Source organism: Bactrocera neohumeralis, chromosome 6 (assembly GCF_024586455.1).
Source record: "Bactrocera neohumeralis isolate Rockhampton chromosome 6, APGP_CSIRO_Bneo_wtdbg2-racon-allhic-juicebox.fasta_v2, whole genome shotgun sequence".
NCBI classification, from domain to species: domain Eukaryota; kingdom Metazoa; phylum Arthropoda; class Insecta; order Diptera; family Tephritidae; genus Bactrocera; species Bactrocera neohumeralis.
In genome coordinates, this window is record NC_065923.1 from 71,353,671 (window position 1) to 71,374,632 (window position 20,962).

Genomic DNA, 20,962 nt, shown 5'->3' on the forward strand with positions numbered 1-20,962 from the left:
ACGAATATTCAAAGTTTTTTACTTTTTCAACGAAAGCCATAAACAGTTATATTTCCACCTGTATTCGTGCTACAGTAAACCGACACCTGTGTACAGTCTAACAAACAAATACACATGTACAAATACAAAACTAAATCATACATATTTCTGGGTGATATTTGTTGGGTTTAAGCCATAAAATCGTATTAGGATTAGGTGGGTAGCCTGCAGCGATTTTATGACGCTCAAAAAATACCAAAATTTAGTTAAATTTGAAGAATTTATATGACAACCATTTTATTTACTAATGCTAGCTTAAATACACACGTAGATATGTATTTATATGTACATTAGGGTGGGTCGAAAAAAACCGAATTTTTTTCTTTCAACTCCGTGGTACTCTAAAAAATTGGTTCTTGCTAGCTTACATGTACTTGTAGATATGTATTTATATGTACATACATTAGGGTGGGTCAAAAATTGAATATTTTTTCCCTTTGGTACTTTAAAAAATTGGTCCTTAGAGACTTCTAAGAAAATCTTTCCAAAGATGGATATTCATAAGAAAAAGCCCAGCCTTAAAAAAATTAAAATTCAACAGCTGATATATTTAAATTGGTTAAGTTTACGAACAAATCGTAGGATATCATTTTGTAGAGCATTACATTTTTTACAAAATCTATGCAACGAGATGTTTTTTCAGTAGTCGGAAGCGAGATTTGAATTTTTCCATTTGATAAAAAGAAAAAAAATAGAAAAATGTGAGGCGGAGGGCTCTTCCACGTGGAGAAACTTTCTTAGAAGTGCCTAAGCACCTACTCACATATCTCTCATACAAGCGGTTATTCAAATTTTTTAAACTTGGCCTTAAAAACTGCTGCGTCGGAACCGGTTTTAGACCCACAGTCTCTAAGGGAAAGCTGTTCAGAGTAATCTGTAGAGCATTTCGCATAAATGCGCTTTTATAGAAAAAAATCGACCCATTTTAATGTGTATTCACATAAAGTTGTCTAAACTGCATTTTTTTTTCAAATTTCTAACAATACTTGACATAATTCTGAACACGCTAAATAATGAAATTTTGTACCTTGCCACATTTTTCAATATTTGTTTGTTAAAATATACAAGACATCACATTTATGCATTCATATGAGTATGTAAGTATCGTCACCTAAAATGCAAAACCACTTATCATCAAAGAAATCGAAATTGAGGTTTTTATCTCTAACGATTCACTACATCATATTATACATATGTAACATAAAATTTTTAGATTCAGCTGTCAGATATAACCAATATATAACCCATATATAACCAATATATAACCATTTTATAACCACTTTATAACCATTTTATAACCAAAACTCAAATTTTGTTTCAATATTATTGGTTTTCCCTTCGCCTGTAAACTTATGAAAAGTTGTATTACGTTATTTTGCATTTTAGGTGAGGATATGTAGGTATGCATGTTATGGCAGATAGCTCATGGGCATGAGCGAGCAGTAATCCATTTTAATGCAGATAAATTCGCCTATAAAGTTTTTAAGCACTTCTGCTTCAAAAAATATTCGGTGACTTCTGCAGACATATAAAAATATATATAATATATTTGTATGTGTACAAAAAGCCTGACAATTTTATGATTTATTGTTTGCCTTTTGCGTGTGTACCAAATGTATGGACAACTTTCAAATACAAAAAATTGAATATGAAATCATACAACCGTTTGAAGTAGCGTTAAAGAAATATTGCAGCTTAATATTTTACCCAAAAATAAATGTTTATGCATGCAACAACTACAAGCAATAACAAAAACCAAAAAAATGTCTTTCTCATGCAGACCACAATCAAATATAAGTAATAAAAATAAAAGTTCTTAATAAATTTGGTGGTATGATGTTTGCGGCATATACCTAGCATTATTAACACTATCTTTCGACATGTTTCTGCCAAATATCCAATACTCATATATTTATTCTTTTAACTCATTCTTTAAGCTGTTTAAGCATGCAGCGCAACTGTTTACATTTTTTCTTGCCTTTTTTCATGCTTTTAGGGTTAATTAAGTGTGTCTGCCATTAAGTGAAAGGCAGTGATTGTGTGCGATAATTACATCTGTTGAGCGCTGCAAACTATGTAGTTAGCTGTTAATGTAATTATCTGCTGCAAATAAATAAATGCAGACACATGCCGCTTGGTCGTGGTTGTCTGGTTTCACCATGCGCCAGCGGACAAGCGCATAGTGTTGTAGTATAAGATAGTGTGTGTGTGTGTGCATAAAATATTAATATTCAAGCGAAGTATCGTAAGTTAGCGGCTAGTGTGATAAAAAACGCTTTAATTATGCATGGGGTTGAACTTAGAAAATGTTTCTTACTACTAATGCAATGTGTTTCTGGAATACAATTTCAGTTACGTATACGCCATGCTGACCAAATTCATATACGTATGTGACCTGGTCTACGAAAAGGGAGCTAACGTGCGAAAACTAGTTTTCTGGGAAACAGCTGTTAAAAATAAACAACTCGTTTCGTCAGTTTCTCGTTATCTCATTAATTGTTCTCCTTTCCAGAGGCTTCAAGGACGACCAGTAAGTGTTGTTTTTGGTCGGAATATTATTATAGTTCATCGTGTAAGTTGCTAGTGTGGAACATTTAAAAAAGTAACACTGAAGAATTGACGTTTACTCTAATACCGCGCAGCTGCTGTTGTCTTGTTTTCATTCGTCTTTACATTTTAGGGAACTTTCAAACAAGTTATGACTTTTTGGATTCTATCACGTGAAAAAGCATCTCATCTTCCGTTAGAATCAACTAAAAAGTGAAAATTGATTTTTTGACACCTAAGCCCCCTTTCCGTAGACCAGATCACATATATGTACATGTTTAGTATATGAAAAGGCGATAATAACTTACAATTCATTCTCTGAACCTCTCGGCAGTAGATAATTTCGTCTGTCTTGGAACCAGTATTAACATCAACAACAACGTCAGTCTCGAAATCCAACGCAGAATGACTCTTGCCAACAGATGCTACTTCAGGCTGAGTAGCCAATTGAGAAGTAAAGAAAAAAAAAAGATTCTCGACAAACAAAGACCAAATTCTATAAGTCACTCGTCATTCTCGTCCTGCTATACGGTGCAGAGGCATGGACGAGTTTTCGAGAGATTTATGATCGATTTTTTGAAACCGTCGCACGGTATGACACCCTTAATTAAGGAAGTTGTATCAAATTTCAATTATTTTTGCTCATCTTTTACTTCAAAATTTGCTCTATTCAACACATATTTTTCATACACCTTACCTGTTCAACAACAACTATATATTATAACTCATTATTGTCGCAATAATCAGCTCATTTTCGACAGGCGAATCATAAAGTTTATGTCACACAGCCTTACATGCACCATAAGAAAGGAAGACCGTATACAAAACATTGCACATGAACCATCAGTAGGTGCAGGCGTAGCGAAGAAACGGTAGGCAACAAGGCGCTGACCCTACCGGAAGGCACGTTACACACTCTTCCGTAACTTGCACACATGAAAAAGCGTTGTATATTGCATGTGCACCCTTGCAAACTTTTTCGCCGCCAAAGTGTGAAAGTTTTATGCGGCACATTACGAAGTGAGCACAAATCATATGCCGCTGCTGCGTTGCTGATTATTGTTACTGCTGCTGTAACTACGTAAACTGATGGAAGGGCTGTATGTGTAGTGTATGAAGTGCTGTTGTGTTGGCAAACTGGTAGGCTGAGTGCCTGCACACTTGCTAGGTTGCTGAGTGAGTTTATGGCAACTGCTTGTTGCCTTCACGCCTGTATTGCCTGCATTGGGTGGCACATAAAGAATTAATTTGACAAAAACGTGGCGGCAAGTAGATGATGTGCAGGCATGTAGAACCGGATGCAAGGCACATGTCCTGTTTTCCTTACAATTTTGTATGCAAAAGGACAATGGCGCATGGCAAGGCAACAAAACATGGACACGAATGCAGGAAGAGCAGGCATCTGCTGGCATCCAAGCACCGCGCGCGTTGTTCGAATCACAATGTTGCAGACCAACAGCAACAGCAACTGCTGCTCGAATTCATTGCTAACGAAGTTCTTTTCTTCGTTTTTTTCTGTTTTTTTTTTTTTTTGTTTTTTTTTTATTTGGTTTTGTATGCTGCGTCTCGAGTTGTGTATGCAAAAAGTTACGTATACGTGATGGCATTAAACAATTTGCACCGATGCGGCTGATGTATTTCTCGTATATGTAGTAAACAAGGTGCTAACTTCTTGTAATGCACAATAAGGTGTAAGACGCAGTGCTGTGCACTTAACGAGTTGCCAAGGAGTTTGTGCGCATTCTTATTGTGTGACAGCGGCCGCGTTAGTTTAGAAAATAAAGTTAAAGTAGTTTGTGAAGCATATTAAATAATTTTAAGATTTGGGTTTGGTCAACAGTGTGCGTTACTCTTAAGGAAAAATTTTTGTTTAGCATACTTTTAATAAAAAAAAAATCGAAAAGAAAATTATATTTTTTTGCTTTTCTGCTTTTCTTATAACCTAGAAATACAAGTATATTGTCACCTAAAATGCAAAGTAACATAACATCACTTTTCATAAGTTTATAGGCGAAAGAAAAAAGCTATAATAGAAATCACTCATAGTATTGAAAAAAAATTTGAGTTTCGGATATAAAATGGTTATAAGTTGGATATCTATTGGTTATAAATTGGTTATATATTGGTTATATCTGACAGCGGAGGCCGAAAATTTTATGATACATAGATGTAATATGATGTAGTGAATCGTAAGTAATAAAAAACTCAATATCCATTTTTTTGATGATACGTTGTTTTGCATTTTAGGTGACAATATTTTTTTTATTTGAAAATGAAATTTTTATTTTTCCTATGCTTTTTATGTTTAATTTTCTATTAAAAAATAGTAAAGTTTATAGTGAAATAAACGAAGTTTGCCTTTGATATACTTAGGTTAAGTGAAGAGGTCGATCCTAACAGAGATCTCACTTGAACAGCTTAGAACGCCGGACCGTTGTATTACCTAAAACTCCTATATGCAATAATTGATCATAAGATACTTACAAATCTGCAAAGCGCTTTGAGCCCATCACAAATTTGTTGAAACGGCTAATGTCACTTTCGGCTATGTCTTCTGGTTCGTCCAAGGTAGGATTACAGAGTTGTTTCAACCTCAGTATTTCAAAGGCCGCACAATAGAAGAGAAAGTGCCAGGATGTTTCCTTATCACCCTCTTCCATACAACTTCAACAGCTTGCGTCTGACATCCAGTAAGAATCCGTACGATTTTGGCAAGTCGAATTTTGCTAAGGAAACCTTTCCCCTTAATCCCCTTCGTTCTGTTCTAAGCCAAAAGGATCCGATCTAAGCGGGACAAAGGTACCTCATCGACTTTGCCAGCCATTCCGCTGTGAGCAGGCACCCGAACGAGTCTGATGATGAAGCAGCTTGATGCTATTTTTAGTGAGGATAGATACTCCTTGACCAGCTTTGAGTGCATAGTTAGCGATATTAACGCTAGTATTGCAGTTCTGCTCTATGGCGAATATTGACGAAGTGTCCCTCACAAAAAACTCCCCTCCAATCTTCCCTCTTTGCTTCGATCTATTCGTAAAAAAGCTCAGTGCGAAGATCATTGGACACGTTCAGGCTTCTTTGCAAGTATGTCCTCTTTAAGTATGTCATTAACCACCAAGATCTAAAGCATTGAATAAAGTACCTTACCCTGCAAGGTGTCCCTATTAACTTTTCGAGGTGGAGTCACTACCCCACTGCACTACGACCATTCTGTTTCAAAGAAGATTATATATGTGGTGCTTGAGGTTCGATTCATCCTCAAACTTTTCGTCGGCTTCACTCACAGACTCCGTCCGCACATCGTTGTAGGTCACATCGCTGTCGAAAAAGGTGCATACAGTAACTTTATTATTTATAAATATATTCACTAGGCTTTCTTAGCTTTCTTTAACTCGAATTTGTATATAGCCAGTTCTGCTTTCTACAGCGCCCACCAATACCTCTTTTAGGGGCTTTACTGAAAGGATTTCTGTTCGAGAAAAAGACTTTTTCTTTACCTTTTTGAGTTTTTAGAAGACAAGAGCCTTTGATAGACTTGCTTACTAATATTTCATAGAAATTCTCTTCATTCTCACAAACCTTGTAGTCTATAGTTCGCATATTTTAATACATTTTTTTATCATCTTGAACTTGTCAAATTAATCCATAAACCGATGGACAGCTGCTCACAATTTATATACTCCCCCTGTTCAGTCATGACCCTTCAGACATCGACTTACAACACTTTTCCGTGTACACAATGTAGGTGGCAACGGACTCATCATTTACCTCTTTAAAGGTAAATACAAATTGTTTGCACATTCACTTACGCCCATTTGCATACACCCCTTCGACTGTGACAGTGATCGCCTAGCAACGTTGCCGGAGCAACCCCAGCAACGTAAAGTACTTCACAGCCGTTCATTTTCCACGCTCTTCACTCGCCGCTATTTACATGCTTTAATTTTTAAAATCTTGTAAACTACATTCACTATTTATTGCCAACAGCTGGCATGAGGCAGGTGGCAGCACTGGTAAACAATTGTTTGAGTATGACATGAATAGCCCGTGGTCATTCAGCAAAAGCTGTCAAGTACTGCGCGCACACTTTGCTCCGGCGCATCCCGCGCCTTGACACCCACGATTTTACTACATACATTTCAGTCAACACTTTACCTTGACTGTCCGAACGACCGAGCGCTCGAGTAGTACGAGTATTTATGCATCCTGTGCGTTGTTTCAAAAGCGCCGCTCAGTTGTCTCTGCAGCTGCTGGAATTTCATTATTTGCTTACACCAACGAATCACGGAGCACTGTGATTTCGCGTTTGGCATTGACTCACTTTACTAATTTCATTGTTGGACTTTTTTTCAACTTTTTTTTAAACGCAAAACAATGGTTTGAAAAATAGTGAGAGTAAAGTAGCTTAAAGCATCACATGCTGGCATATGATCTGGTCAGTTTTGCTGGAATTTAATGCAATGCGATAGTTGAGAATTTAGTTTATTGACGGAAATAAAATAAAATTTAATTTTTTGAATTAAAAAAAAAATCTTGGATAAAAAAAAATTAAAATATAAAATGCACAAAAATATTTGGAAGTTTTATGAATAAAAAAATTTTATATGATATTGTATGATATGAAAATGTAAAATTTAATTTTTTTGAAAAAAATAATTTTTCTAAAAAAAAAAAAAATATACAAAAATATTTGGAAATTTTATGAACCAAAAAAAAATATTTAAATTTTATTTTATGATTTTCTTAACTATTACGTTAAACAAAAACCGATTTTTAGAACTTCGAAACAAAAAAAAATAACTCTATAAGTTTTAAGAGGATAAGGAAACGTAGAACACAGCAAATCTTTCGAAGACATAAATTAAATATTTTTCGAGTAATATGCCGACGGCGCTAAAAATGGTTCTGCACTACCATCCAAGTGCATGCCCTTAAATTGTTATCCTTAATACGTTTGCAGCTGTCATCAACAAAAGGGTTCTCTCTTCTGAGGCTGTTTTTTTCTTTTCATTGTTTTTTACGTGGTGTATCCTATACACAGCGCACAACATCATCCATGAATGTAAGATCGAAATTCACACTATCAATAATGTCTCTTTGGACCTGTTTACTGTACTCTTTTTGAAAAAAAATCAGCTTTATCGAGACGAGTCGAACAAGAACGCGTTTCATACCCAAAATATTCACCAAAACCATTCTTGTTTCATGTCAAACTCATAAACTGTCTTAGCGGAGTTATAATTGTCGATCGAAATTCACAAGCTATCAATTGTCCATCTCTCTGAAAAAAAAGACTTGCTTGACAAGAACGCGTTTTCAAAATAAGCACCATATCCGGGAGTTGTTCACTTTTCTAATATTTTCATCAGTTGAAGAGGACGTAGGCTTTGTACCACTCGTAGGCTGGTGTTTTTGATAAAACTGAATCACTGTAAGCCTTTTCCAATATTCGCAATGATTCCGCACACGAAATATGGTTATAAATATAAAATTTGAGAAATTTCGATATTTTTATCCATTGTAATAATCGCAACACACACTACAGAGGTGTACCGACTTAAGCAGCTGCTGTAAACAAACTGGTACACAGATCGCGCTCATATTTGGGATAGTAATTAGGGACAGTTCCACCAATTTTGAAAAATACATTTTTTTGAAATATCGTTTACCCGTGGCATTTAATTGCAATTTCCGGGTGCTATATTGTCATAATGTATTTTGGAAAACAGCAAACGATTTTCGATAATTAGTTTTTATTTATTTTTTCTCTATCGCGATATAAGAAAGGCAACCCTCGAATATCATCAACCTTTGGACAATAGTTATGCAATTTATAAAAATTTTTAAATGTAAATAAGTATTTACTGTTGGTGGAATTTTCTCCAAAGTTTTCATCAGAAATGGTTTCTAACATTTGAAGCTTATTTAAGAGACTAATAATTTAAATTTAATGACAATATTATTTTATTTAAAAATTAAAAATTTTACCCTCATATATTCGTAAAAGCAAAAACTTGCAATTATCATTAGAAAATACAACATAGCTCCTCTAGAAAGCCACCATAACAAGCAAGAGCATGGCCACTACTAAACGTTTACTAATAATTAAATTGAATTGCACCCTTTTAAAGCGCCAATGTTTCCCACACATACATGTGCAGTCAAAGAAAATGTGGAAAATGTAGTAAAAGCAGACGAAAATAAATAAAATAAAAGCACAGCAAGAGACGCTCTGCGAAAGAGCGAATATGAAAATTGGCGCGAAGTTTAGTATTGTCACCGATTATCATTTCATTTCATATTTTCTTTTCATCTGTTCACATATTTTCTCTTTCCTGACATAATCGTACGTATATAAAGCCACTCACGCCGGTGGAACAAAACACAGAAGAGCTGATAAATTTACAGCATAAAATGCATTAAGAAGAAGAAATACTTATGGTTAAAATAATGACGTAGTTATTGTGGGAGGCATTTATTATGAGAGCGTAGAGCATATGCACATTGCCATGGGTACAACAGGTGGTGCTGTTAGCTGAGAACTATCTACAAATTGAAAGTACTGTTACTTATTGTTGAGAGAAGAGAAGTGTAAGTGCTTTGTATGTTTTGTATGGAGAAACAGAGAGCGATTGAGAGATAGAGTGAAAGCAATAACGCTGGTATTCGTATTCGTGAGTTGCGAATGTGCTGAAATAACAGAGAGCCTGTAACAATAACAGAGTACCTGTTAAATTTAGAGGTATTTTGTGTTTTTGCTATTAATTAAATACTATGGGAATTAAAAAAAATTCAATATATTTCAACTTCTTATTAACACTCTATTTTGAAAACTTTATATTAACTTCGTGCCATGTATATTTATTGCAATCCCACACGGAGGCTACGAACTCTTGAAAAGAGTTTTCAATATTTATAATCTGCTGCCATATTGTTGTGCTCGTGGTCTCAGAGGGAACAAATGCTTATATAAACAGTGAGCAGCTGCCTTATAACATCCTAAATAGGATATATTAATTTTTCCAGGGGTTTGTAATACTAAAAAGGAAGCGTTGGAGATCCTATAAAATATATTTGTAAATGATTAGCAGGACGAGCTGAGTCGGATTAGTTTTCTTGTTTTTCTATAGAACATTTTGTTTTATTTTTATCCGCTTCTTTTTCTTTATTTGCGTAGATTCCGCCTACGCCGTTATAGCCGAGTTTACAACAGCGCGCCAGTCGTTCTTCATTTTCGCTGTTTAGCGCCAATTGTAGATTCCGAAATGTAATCAGGTCCTTCTCCACCTGGTCTTTTCAACGGAGTGGAGTTTTTTCTCTTTCTTTGCTTCCCGCGTCGGGTAGTGCATTGAATACTCTCAGAGCTGGAGTGTTTTCATCCATTCGGACAACACAGAACCTTTCTCTCGAAAACCTGTAACGTTGACTTATCAGATATTGTCATCGTCCATACCACTGCAGCATAAGAATAGCAGGCGGGGATGATGGGTGACTTGTAAACTTGTTGTTTTTTTGTGTCGAGAGAGGACTTCATTTCTCAATTGCTTACTCGAGCCGGAGTAGCATCTGTTGACAAGAGTTATTCTGCGTTGGATTTCAAAGCTGACATTGTTGTTGGTGTTAATGCTGGTTCCAAGATCTACGACTTCGAAGTTATGACTGCCAACAGTGGCAGATTCTGTTAAGTGCACTTCCTCTTGACCGGATTGTCATACAGCGTGCTGTTGCATTGAACGTGACACCCCTGGATTTCCGAAGATAATGTGTAGAGGGAGGGATATCTAGGGAGCAGGAGGCATCTAGTTGATAGGGTTAGGTGTAGGTGGCAAGACAATAATCCTAAAGGTCGAGTGACTTATGGGTACATTCGGGACATTGGGTTTGTTGAGTGTAACCCAGATTTCAGATTTTGTCTGAGGTTTTCTGCTTACGGGCCTCTGAATGCATTTTAGCATCAGAGGCACCTATATGATGGGTCGGATTGTTTTTATGGGGCGGGGGTAGAGGACTGTATGCATATAATTGCAGAATGCCCGATGTGCTCGGACGTGGGGTAAGGCTATCGTCAGCAGGTACCCACGATAAACGCACTGGACGTTGTCAACAGTGACATGGGAAGCTGATGCATGCTCCTACATGCTCAGTTTTTCACCGCCATATGTGAATAGCTCGGCTGGTTTACTTACCAAAAATTTATCCAGGTTCTTATAAATTGACTTTTCTCCCTTCTAATCCACTCAAAAAAAAAAAAAATCAAATGATTAAATAAATGCACAGTTATTTCAAAGAATTATTTTGGAATTTTTTAATTTATTGTACAATTTAATTAAGTTGTTGCTCATTTCTACTTAATTATTTACAGTAATTAACAATAGCTATTAAATTCTATAATAATTATTATTATTTATTATCATTTTTAACATCACTGTTATCATTAACATCAGCAATAACATTTAGTTTAAGCTTAACCAAAAACAAAAAAACAAAAAGAAATTAACAAAAACAACAATAAATTATACAAATTGAACGCATTTTTGTACTCAAAAATCAATAAACAGTTGAAAATCATATACAAAGTAATTGTAAGCATTTGTGTGTGTGCGTAAGTATGTGTGCGCCAGTACAACAACAACCTTCATTTGTATTGTATGCTGCACTCATACTTGATTTTCTAACTAAAGAAAGCAGTGAGCTAAAATTGCCGTTTACATAAATGGAAAATTATGATACAATAGAAATTAACACATACATATATATCTACATAAGTGAAATGTAAGCTGCTACAACGCTTATAAATACGTGGGATGTGGACCAACATAGCTGCGTTGTGTGGCGAAAATGAAACGTTTTTTTGTGCGTAAGCAAAAAATTTCGCACTTTGCACGCTATGCGGCATGTTTGTGTGTATTTATTGTGTGTTTGTGCGTGTTTGACCTCAAACTGTTTGCATGTATGCGTCGGTGTTGGGTACGTGCCGGCCTGCCTACATACCTACATATATGCCACTGCAGTTTTGCTTTGTGTATTTTAATTTTATTTGATTTTTTTGTGTTTGATTTTTTTTTGTATTTTTGTTTTTTTTCATACAAAATGTGTGTTTTGTGTTAAAAATATCTTTTAATTTACTTTTTCGTTTATTTTTGAAATTCGTGTATATGCTAATTATTACTTTTGTTGTTGTAATATTGCTATAAAAAATTGTTTTGCTGTTTTGGCACAAACTAGTATTTTACAGTTATTTGTTTCTTGCAAGCCAACTGCAAAATACAAAAAATTTCAACTTTTTCACTGTTTGCTCCGCTTTCTACTGCCGCTTTGGCTGTGCTTCGGAAGTGTTTTGTGTTTGAATTTTTATTTTTTTATTTTGTGATGTTGCTCATATTGGTTTTTAGAATATTTGCTTCATTGTAACAGCTATGCTTGTAATATTAAGTAAATTACTTGTTTTACTTGCATATTTTGCAATTTAAACTTATTTTTGTTAGCAGATTTGAATGCCAACAAAAATAAAATTAAATAAAAAAAAATATTTTATTTTATTTTTTTCTTTAAATAAAAACATTTTTTTTTTTAAAGTGTTAGTACAAAATATTTCCTTCCAAAAAAAAAATAATAATATTTTTTTGTTTAAATATTTTTTTTTAAAGAAATTTTATTAGTAGATTTGAATGCCAAAAAAAATAAAATATAAGAATATTTTGGTTTCAAAAAATTTTTTAAAGCAAAAAATTAAAAAATTTCTTTCGATATATTTTTGAATAAAAATTTAGCATTTTGCTTTTGGAAAAAAATGCTGAAAGTTTTTTTTTGTAGAATTTTGCATTTTACTTTTAGAAAATTTCCAAAAAATGCAGACTTAAATGCCTACAAAAAAAATAATAAAAATATTTGGTTTTAAAAAATGCTTTAAGCATAAATTAATCACTCCTTTCGTAAAATTTTGCATTTTGCTTTTAGAAAAATGCAAAAAAATGCAGAATTGAATGCCAACAAAAATAACCATAAAAAATATTTGAAAAAATGTGTATATAAAAAATATTTCCATTAAAAAAATTAAAAAAAATTCAAATTTTAAAATAGTAATAGTTCAGTAAAAAGTAGAAAAATTTTGCAAAAAAGTACATATATAAAACTGCTATTATTAACATATTTTTTTTGTAAAATAATAGTAATAAAAAAAATAAAATAAGTAAGCCAAAATTGTTTTTTTAGCAAGCAATAAGAAAAAAATAATAAATAACGCAAAAAATAAAAAAAAATTAATATATAAATTCAAAAAAATAAAAAAAAAAATAATAATAATAAAAATAAAAAATAAATAAGCAATAATTTTTTCATGAAAACAATAAAAAATAATAATAAATAACGCAAAAAAAAATAAATAAATAAATTCAAAAAAAAAAATATAATAATAATAATAAAAAATAATAATAATATAATAATAAAAAAATAATAAAAATGAATATAAAAATATTGTTTTTAGACAAATAGTCGGCGCCGCTATTGTTTAATATTTATTTGACTTAAATTAAAGTTTTTTAATCTAATTAGTGTTAGTAAATTGGTTTCTAAGCTACTATATACAGCATGATATTAAAAGAATTTCTAAAAATAAAGAAAAAGCAAATTAAAAAATATTTTAAAATAATTTGTTGTAAAAAGGTTGTTTTTGTTAAATAACATTCGGTTTTTATTTTAACAAAAATTTTTGTGTAAAACGGTGTGCTTTTTTTGTAAACAAAAATTTGTAATTTTCACAAAAAAATTTGTTTAAAAGTGTGTGTGTTTTTTAAACAAAAATTTGCTATTTAAAAAAAAAAAGGTTTAAAAGTGTGAAATGTTTTTTAAAGTGTGTGCGTTTTTTAAACGAAATTTGTAGCTTTTTCACAAAACTTTGTTATTTTTTCACAAAAGTTTTTGTTTTAAAATGTGTGCTTTCATATAAGTGTGTGTGCTGCTGTATCGATAAATAAACCTATGAAAACATGTAAAATTGTAACTGACACTAACGGAAGACAAAATTTTATATAAGTAACGAAAATAACTACGAAATTTTAAAACAATTTTAAAAATTATTTTAAAAAATTTAACGAAATATTAATAAAAATTAAAACAAAAAAATTTTTAATTTCTACCAACTACAACTACAAGCCTTGCATATATATGTCTGCGTACATATGTCTGCATGTATGTATGTATGTGTATAAAACATAAATTTTGTTTTGGAATTGCGTGCTTTCCAAAAATTCAAAAAAATAACTTTCATCGCCCTTCCTTTGTGTGTTTACGTTAAAATGTTCTTTTCATAACGCTATGTGTGTGAAACTAAGTTTCTTTGTCTGTTTTTTTTTTAATATTTTTGCTTTCCTTAATTCTATTTTTCTGTTTTTTCTTCTTGGTTTTGCTTTCCTTCCCTTAAATCTATTTATAATAATTTTATTAAATGCTAATAAAATTTGTCTACTTTAAACCTCATCGCCACATATGTATGTGTGCGTATATGTAACTATGTATGTATTTTGCGTAAATAGTCATGTTAATGCGCTCTAATTTTGTTGTTTGTTTGCGTTAATTTGAGACACTAGTAGTAGTTAAATGCTATCTCAGCTCTTCTATGTATGTATGTATATACGTATGCATGTATGTATGTATGTATTTATATATTTTAAAATTAAAACTAAAAAAAAAATTGCTTACACTTACATTTGTTTATTAAGTACAAAAATTCGTTCGCCTACGCATATGCTTCATTTTTTGAATTGCGAATATTTTTTCACTTATTGGTGTGCTTTCACTTGCGCGTGTTTCTCACCCGCTAGTTATTTGTTGTTTCTGTTTTTTCCTAATTATTATTAATTTCAATTTTAATTCACACCGATATTGTCTGTGGTTGAGTCATCTTTCTGACTCTGATATTAGCTTTCTGTCTTCTTTTCTTTTCGTGCTTTTTGCCTTCGCTATATACCTTGTTTGTTCGTCCTCTTGCTGTTGTTGTTGCTGTTATGACGATACAATCATTTGCCATTCCAGCGCGACATCATGCGCTTGTTGCCGAAGCAGTCGCCGAAGAAACGATCCAACGAGTGATATAAATGCGGGCGCACCGAGGCCAAGCTGTGGTCTTCGTCGGTGTAGCTCTGTAAGAAGAGGTGAGAAGAATGATGGTTGATAGAGATGAATTTCGGAAATATAACTCACTTTCAAAAATTTTTAATATTTTTTTTATAAAATTAATTTGGAATTATAAAAATTTTCAAAACTTTTTCTTCAACAAAAAATAAATTTGTTTCAGTTTTTTTCTTAGACTTACAAAATAAGTTCAGATTTATAAAAATGTTCAAAAACTTTTCGAGTTTAGTTTATAAACTCCAAAATTAATTTTTATTTTTAATTTTCATTCAGAAAATAAATTTTTCTTAAAATTTTTGAATAATTTAAAATTTTTGAATAAAAATTAATTTTGGATAAAAACATTAATTAATTTAAATTACTTAAACATTTTCAAAACTCTTTTAAATTTTTTTATATAAAACAAAATGCTTGTTTGAAATTTATAACAGTTTTCAGAACTTTTTTTAAATTATATTTATTATGTTACAAAAATTAATTTTGAATTCTTTATAACCTTCAAACTTTTTTCAGTTAAATAATTTTAAATTTTTGAATAAAAATTAATTTTGGATAAAAAATTAATTAATTTAAATTACTTAAAAAAATTAAAAACTCTTTTAAATTTTTTATATAAAACAAAATGCTTGTTTGAAATTTATAACAGTTTAGAGAACTTTTTTAAATTATATTTATTATGTTACAAACATTAATTTTGAATTCTTTATAAAATAAAACTGAAAATTTAATTTTGAAATTTTTAATCATTTTCTAAACTTTTTTCAATTAAAAAAAATTCAAAATTAATTTTCAAACCTTTTAAAATTTGTGTTTTATATACTTAAAAATTCATATTTTCAAAACTTTTTCAAATTTGTTTATGTAAGCATAAAAGCTAGTTCGGTGTTCTTAATAATTTCCAAAACATTTTTCAATTTTTTGTTTTTTAAAACTTAGAATTTATTTGGAATTTTTGAAAATTTTCAAAACTCTTTTTATATAAAAAAAAACTTGAAATTTATTTGGAAATTTTCGAAATTTTATTACAAATCTAAAAGTTTTTTTTTAATACGAACTGAAATTTTTTTTGAATTCTCAATAATTTCCAAATATTTTTTACATACTGTTAAAAAATTAATTTGGAATTCATAGAAAATTAAATTTATTTTTTAATTTTTTATTTAAATAAAAAAAAGTTTTCAAAATTTTTTCAAAAAGTCAGAAACTTTCGAAATGAAAATTCTCAAGATTTGAATCCTGCATCTTTAAAACTTTGTAGAGATTAATTGAAAAAAAGATTTAAAAAAACCTAAAATTTTCTTAAAAACGATAACGAGTATGATTTTTTAGAATCCCAAACCTTTACCATTATTAGTTGTTAGCTTCTCTGGTACTTATGATTCCTTATACCACACAAAAGAATTTTCAAAAAATTTAAAAATTTGGTACAATACTTACAATTTGCTTAAACAGAATATCCAATCTCTCCAGATTCTTCGCTAAAACCATAGCCTGTTGGTAGTGCACGTTGTCGTCGAGAGTGCCGTGGATCAGCATGAATTTCTTGCCGCGCAAACGCTGTGCGCGTGTGGTGAGTTGAGAATTCGCGTAACCAGCTTCGTTCAATTTGGGCAGACTCATGTAGCGTTCAGTGTAAATGGAGTCTACAAAGATATGCAATAACGAGCATATAAAATTTTGAAGCGCAAAGTTTTATAAGAAACAAAAAACACGTTTTTAGCCAACCAAAACTCACCATAGTAAGCCCAATCGGTTACTGGTGCCACAGAAGCGGCACAACGGAACACTTGGCTTTCGTCATTGGCCAGAGCCATGGCGGCCGCATAGCCGCCATAACTCCAACCCCAGATGCCTGTGTGATTGGCATCGATAAATGAAAATTTCTGCTGCAGTTGTCTGGTTGGTGATATAAAACAAAAAAGAAGAAGAAGAAAGGTATATATATATATACATAGATAAAGGAGTACACACACGCTCGTATAAACAGATTTTTGCCCACCTGGTTACATCAACTTGATCGGTGATCTCTACAGTGCCCAATTTTAAATACACCGAATGCAATAGTTTATCACCACGTGAGCCGGAACCGCGTCCATCAATCTTGGCATAAATCACAGACTGGTTTGATGAGAGGTAGGTGCCCCAGTCAATCATCCAACGATCAAGCACCTGAAATTGTAACGCGAAAGCAACAAAGATTACAAAAATTACAAAAATCAGCAAGATTCATGTGCATACCGAGGTAGAGTCGGGTCCACCATAGACGTCCACTAGTAGTGGATATTTAGTGTTGCCACTACGATCGAGATTGGGTGGCAATTGTAGCAACACTTTGGCAGTAAAGTTTCCCGCTATAGGGAAGGTATGTATTTCATAGGTGGGCATAGCTTTCAGTTTCAGTTTCGCACGTAGTTCGGTATTCAATTCCCAATCAATGACCTTCTTAAGCACCACTTGATCTGTGTGTTGTTAGAAAAGTTAAATAATGCTTGCTGTGTACATTTTAAAATGATATGAACTCACCATTTTCCCAGTTCCATTCATATAACACAGTCATCGGTATGCCGGGACCATCCGAAGTGATCACCATTTGGCGTTCGTGACTGAACGAAACCTCATAGTATGTTTGCTGCACGTCTGTCGAAATAAAGTTAGAACAATTAAGACAGTTGGTGGACATTCGGACATTCTTTCAATGTTTAACTCACCGCCCGATACATGCAGCCCACATGTGAGGCACTGTGGTGTACGCCCGGTTTCTGCTTTGATCGCATACACATGCGCCACTTGGGATTGTTGCTCGGTATTAGCCATATAGAATATGACATCGCTAGCCGCATCCCAATGTAGTATACCTTCCACAACAAACTTACCTTTTGTTAGTGTTTCTACAGCGCCACCTGCCGTTTTCGTCGAAAGTGTGCAGATTTGACGATAGTAAGTCTGATCGTCCTGTAGCTGTGGCAGTACTAAGGCTATGCGTGAACCGTCGCGGTTCTTGAAGGGTGGCGTAAACAAATTCACCCAACCAGTCTTCGACTCGATATTATAGATCTGCAAAGAAGTCGGAATTTTAGCTAGTATACGTATATATGTATATGAGCTTCAGCTCTTACGCACCTCTAGTCGACGCACACCATCAAACACCTGCAGATATGCCAGATTTTGTATGCGATTCATCCATACGGAGAGTACACGTTCACTATCTAACCATTCGACCGCTGAGATGATATAATCGGTCTCGGTGTTTAGCGAGCTGGGCACCGGAATCTGCGTGAGAAAATCTAAACCTTTAGCCGCGCGCGCCAAATCGGCCGTATAGAGACTGACACGCGGATTCGAGGAGCCCGCCTTCGGATACGGTATAAATTTGGTGAGTGGATATTGAAAGCGTGGTTCGTTCGCCTCACCGTAGATGGGCAAATTGATGGCGTGTGTTGGTGAGTCGTCGAATTTGATGAATGCGATATGTGTGCCGGTCGGATTGAACCAGGTGGCGATGTTTGTGCTAAACACCTCCTCTTCATACACCCAATCGGGTATGCCATTCAAGATGGCGATACTCTCGTCACTTGTCAGCGGAATTGCTTCCGCATAGGCGGTTGGCTTATAGTAAAGATTACGTTCGAAATTGATAATCAGCCCGTTGCCGACGGGCGCCCACTGCGCAAAGAGCAACAGCTGTTGCACGCCATTGATCATCAGCGGCAGTATTTGACCGGATGTGATGTTGTAAATGTCGTACTGCGCAAAGAAGCTGTGACGGAAGTACTGCAAAAGTATGGACAAGAAAGGTTGTGTGGCAGACTGAAATATTTGTGGCATGTGTCAAAACTTACTTTGGACAAATTTTTGGCCAACAATAGCAGCTCACGATCGGCGGACATCTCGAAGAGCGAGTACTGACGCTGTGAAATTATATCAACAGTTTTATATATAACAATATTTCCTAAACTATACGCCACTTACGTGCTCATCATACAGCAGCACTCGTTTCTTTTTCGTCTTCACATCGTACTCGACAATCGACTGCAATTGAAGTGGATTCTTTAGTAGCATTTTGGCTTACTTACATCGCTCTAGTAGCACATATATATAAATTAAATAGCTTACATTGTTTTCTCGGAAGAGTATACGCGATTGCGGCGTCCATGTACCATTGAAGCGATGCGCTGATAATGCCCCCGTAATGACCTCATCCAAATGTAGGCCATTATCATTTTCCTGTGGTGTCACATCATCATCATCCCCAGCTTTGATGATGAACGTTAAAGCCACAGCGAGTAGGGCGATAATGACGAGCGCCGCGATGGTGCCAAGTATGATGCGCAATTTGCGTATTTTCATCGGAGAGTAGCCCAGATTCTGTAAATATCGAAAAAAGCAGAGACTTAGTGTGTGTTTAGCATGTTTTTTTTTTGTTTTTTGAGGTAGATACGACGATTGGAATTCAGTTTAGTAATGAAGAAAGCATTCAATTTTTGGTTGTTACAGTAAAAATTACTTTATTTACTTGTACAATTCGATTTCAATTAATAGCCTCAAGGTCTCTAGCAGCGTCAATGGCAGTTTTTGTTTCGATATATAGTTTCTTTCATCATATGTCTTTTATGTCATTACAAGTTCCAATGTGGGAACACTAAACAGATCAAATCGAAATTTCACCTATTTCAGAATGTTCTTCGAAATTCGAAACTCTGTTGTACTGCTACTGTAATTTCGAGAAGCAAGCCAGAGGGGACATCCTTGCCACGCTCACATTAGAATGGGCCGAATTGGATCTCCATTAGCGTATTGCGTTCTAACACTAGACCAATGGACGACTCTGGCGAGCCTAAACTTAAATTAAGAGTTTCAACAGATTTGTGATAGGCTCAAAAAGCTTTGTCGATTTATAAGAGTCTTATGTTCCATTAATAGGAGATGTTAGGGACCAGAACGGACCGGCGTTTTAAGTTGTCCAAGTCAGAACACTGTTAGGATCGACCTCTCACTTAACCTAAACTAAACACTTAGGTTTTTAGAAGCTGAGAGAAAGTGATTGCTGTTGCATTATATATAATAATGATTCAGAATGGGCTCACGCTTCATTGTGAATGATCGAAGGGAAATAAGTATAGCTTATCTTCCGTTAAAATTTAAAACGATCTTCAATCGACCCATAAATGGGCCACTTAAGTCATTGCAATAATATAAATAGCATATTTATTGCTACGCGTTATTTGCTTTGCTGCTTTGCGGAAGCAATGTCTAAAGTACAACGGAAATGTGACAAATGAATTTCACGAAAATGTAGACTCGTTCGATCAAAGAAGAGGCCAAACAACATTGACATTCGTTGCACGTACGCGACGCTACTTCACAGCCGCAATTTAAGCATGCAACCGAGTACACACATTTATGTGAAAATATACTAAAATTATGTATGTATGTCAGTGGCCATTGAAGTGGCGTGCCACCAGGCAGCTTGCTAGCATGACGGCCAATTGGCTGCTTTGCATAGCCTACAAGCGTTTGTGTGTTTGTAGCAGTGCTGCATTGGGCGACGACGGTCAATGAATTGTTTGCGCATGCGCAACCGAGCAGTGCATTAAGTTGAGTGACTGGTTGGCATGCGAGTGGCGAATGCAAGATACCAAGATACCGATACCAATGTGAAAGGTATTCAAACACACACACGTGTGTATTTATATGCGCTTGAGTCTTGGAGAAAGTGAGTGGCAAGTTGTAAATAAATGAGCGTGTAAACAAAAATAAATTGCAGCGTATTCGCCCTTTGTTTGTGTGTGAGTGTGTGTACCAAGTCATTATCTGGTTACTTGCATGCATGCGCAACGCTACTCAAGTGGCATATGCAATTGCATATTGCATCACTTGCGGCAAACACTGACCACAAGACCGCAAGCAAGCAAGTTTATGTAATCGACAATGAATTCATGTACGCGACAAACTTGTCAGTTCGGCTGCATGTAAATTTGTGCATAGCCCGAAGTACAGAGATAAGCATGTGCTTTTTTTTTTGCTGTGAAAGTTGTTAGTTTTAAGTGAATTTAATTGTAAATTCACGCTGCTTGCAAGTTGAGAAACTCAGTAGCGGCAAAGAGGCGCTGAATACAATTAAAGCGCGTTAAATATACACTTTATTGCTCAGCGCAATAAGCTGAATGCATAAAATGATAGCTGAATTTGAGCTGAATATCCGTTTCGTTAATTATTTCCATTAAATCTTCAAGCGTTGCTTTCAATTACT

The 20,962-nt window shown here is 34.0% G+C and overlaps 1 protein-coding gene across 3 annotated transcripts in view; it reads right to left on the reverse strand.

Moving 5' to 3' along the window:
- Window positions 1-11,614: 11,614 nt before the first annotated feature.
- LOC126761835 (venom dipeptidyl peptidase 4) overlaps window positions 11,615-20,962 on the reverse strand; it is a 117,800-nt gene continuing 108,452 nt past the window's right edge. For 2 of the 3 annotated variants that reach the window (XM_050478246.1, XM_050478248.1), the window contains 11 exons: window positions 18,826-19,077; window positions 18,682-18,759; window positions 18,552-18,620; window positions 17,833-18,483; window positions 17,421-17,766; window positions 17,236-17,349; window positions 16,951-17,171; window positions 16,712-16,881; window positions 16,448-16,608; window positions 16,150-16,355; window positions 11,615-14,720 (listed from right to left, as the gene is read on the reverse strand). In XM_050478246.1, the coding sequence (XP_050334203.1) occupies window positions 14,598-14,720; window positions 16,150-16,355; window positions 16,448-16,608; window positions 16,712-16,881; window positions 16,951-17,171; window positions 17,236-17,349; window positions 17,421-17,766; window positions 17,833-18,483; window positions 18,552-18,620; window positions 18,682-18,759; window positions 18,826-19,077 (2,391 nt within the window). In that variant the 3' untranslated portion in view covers window positions 11,615-14,597. The remainder of the gene's footprint in view (window positions 14,721-16,149; window positions 16,356-16,447; window positions 16,609-16,711; window positions 16,882-16,950; window positions 17,172-17,235; window positions 17,350-17,420; window positions 17,767-17,832; window positions 18,484-18,551; window positions 18,621-18,681; window positions 18,760-18,825; window positions 19,078-20,962) is intronic. The other variant, XM_050478247.1, reaches the window with a different exon arrangement.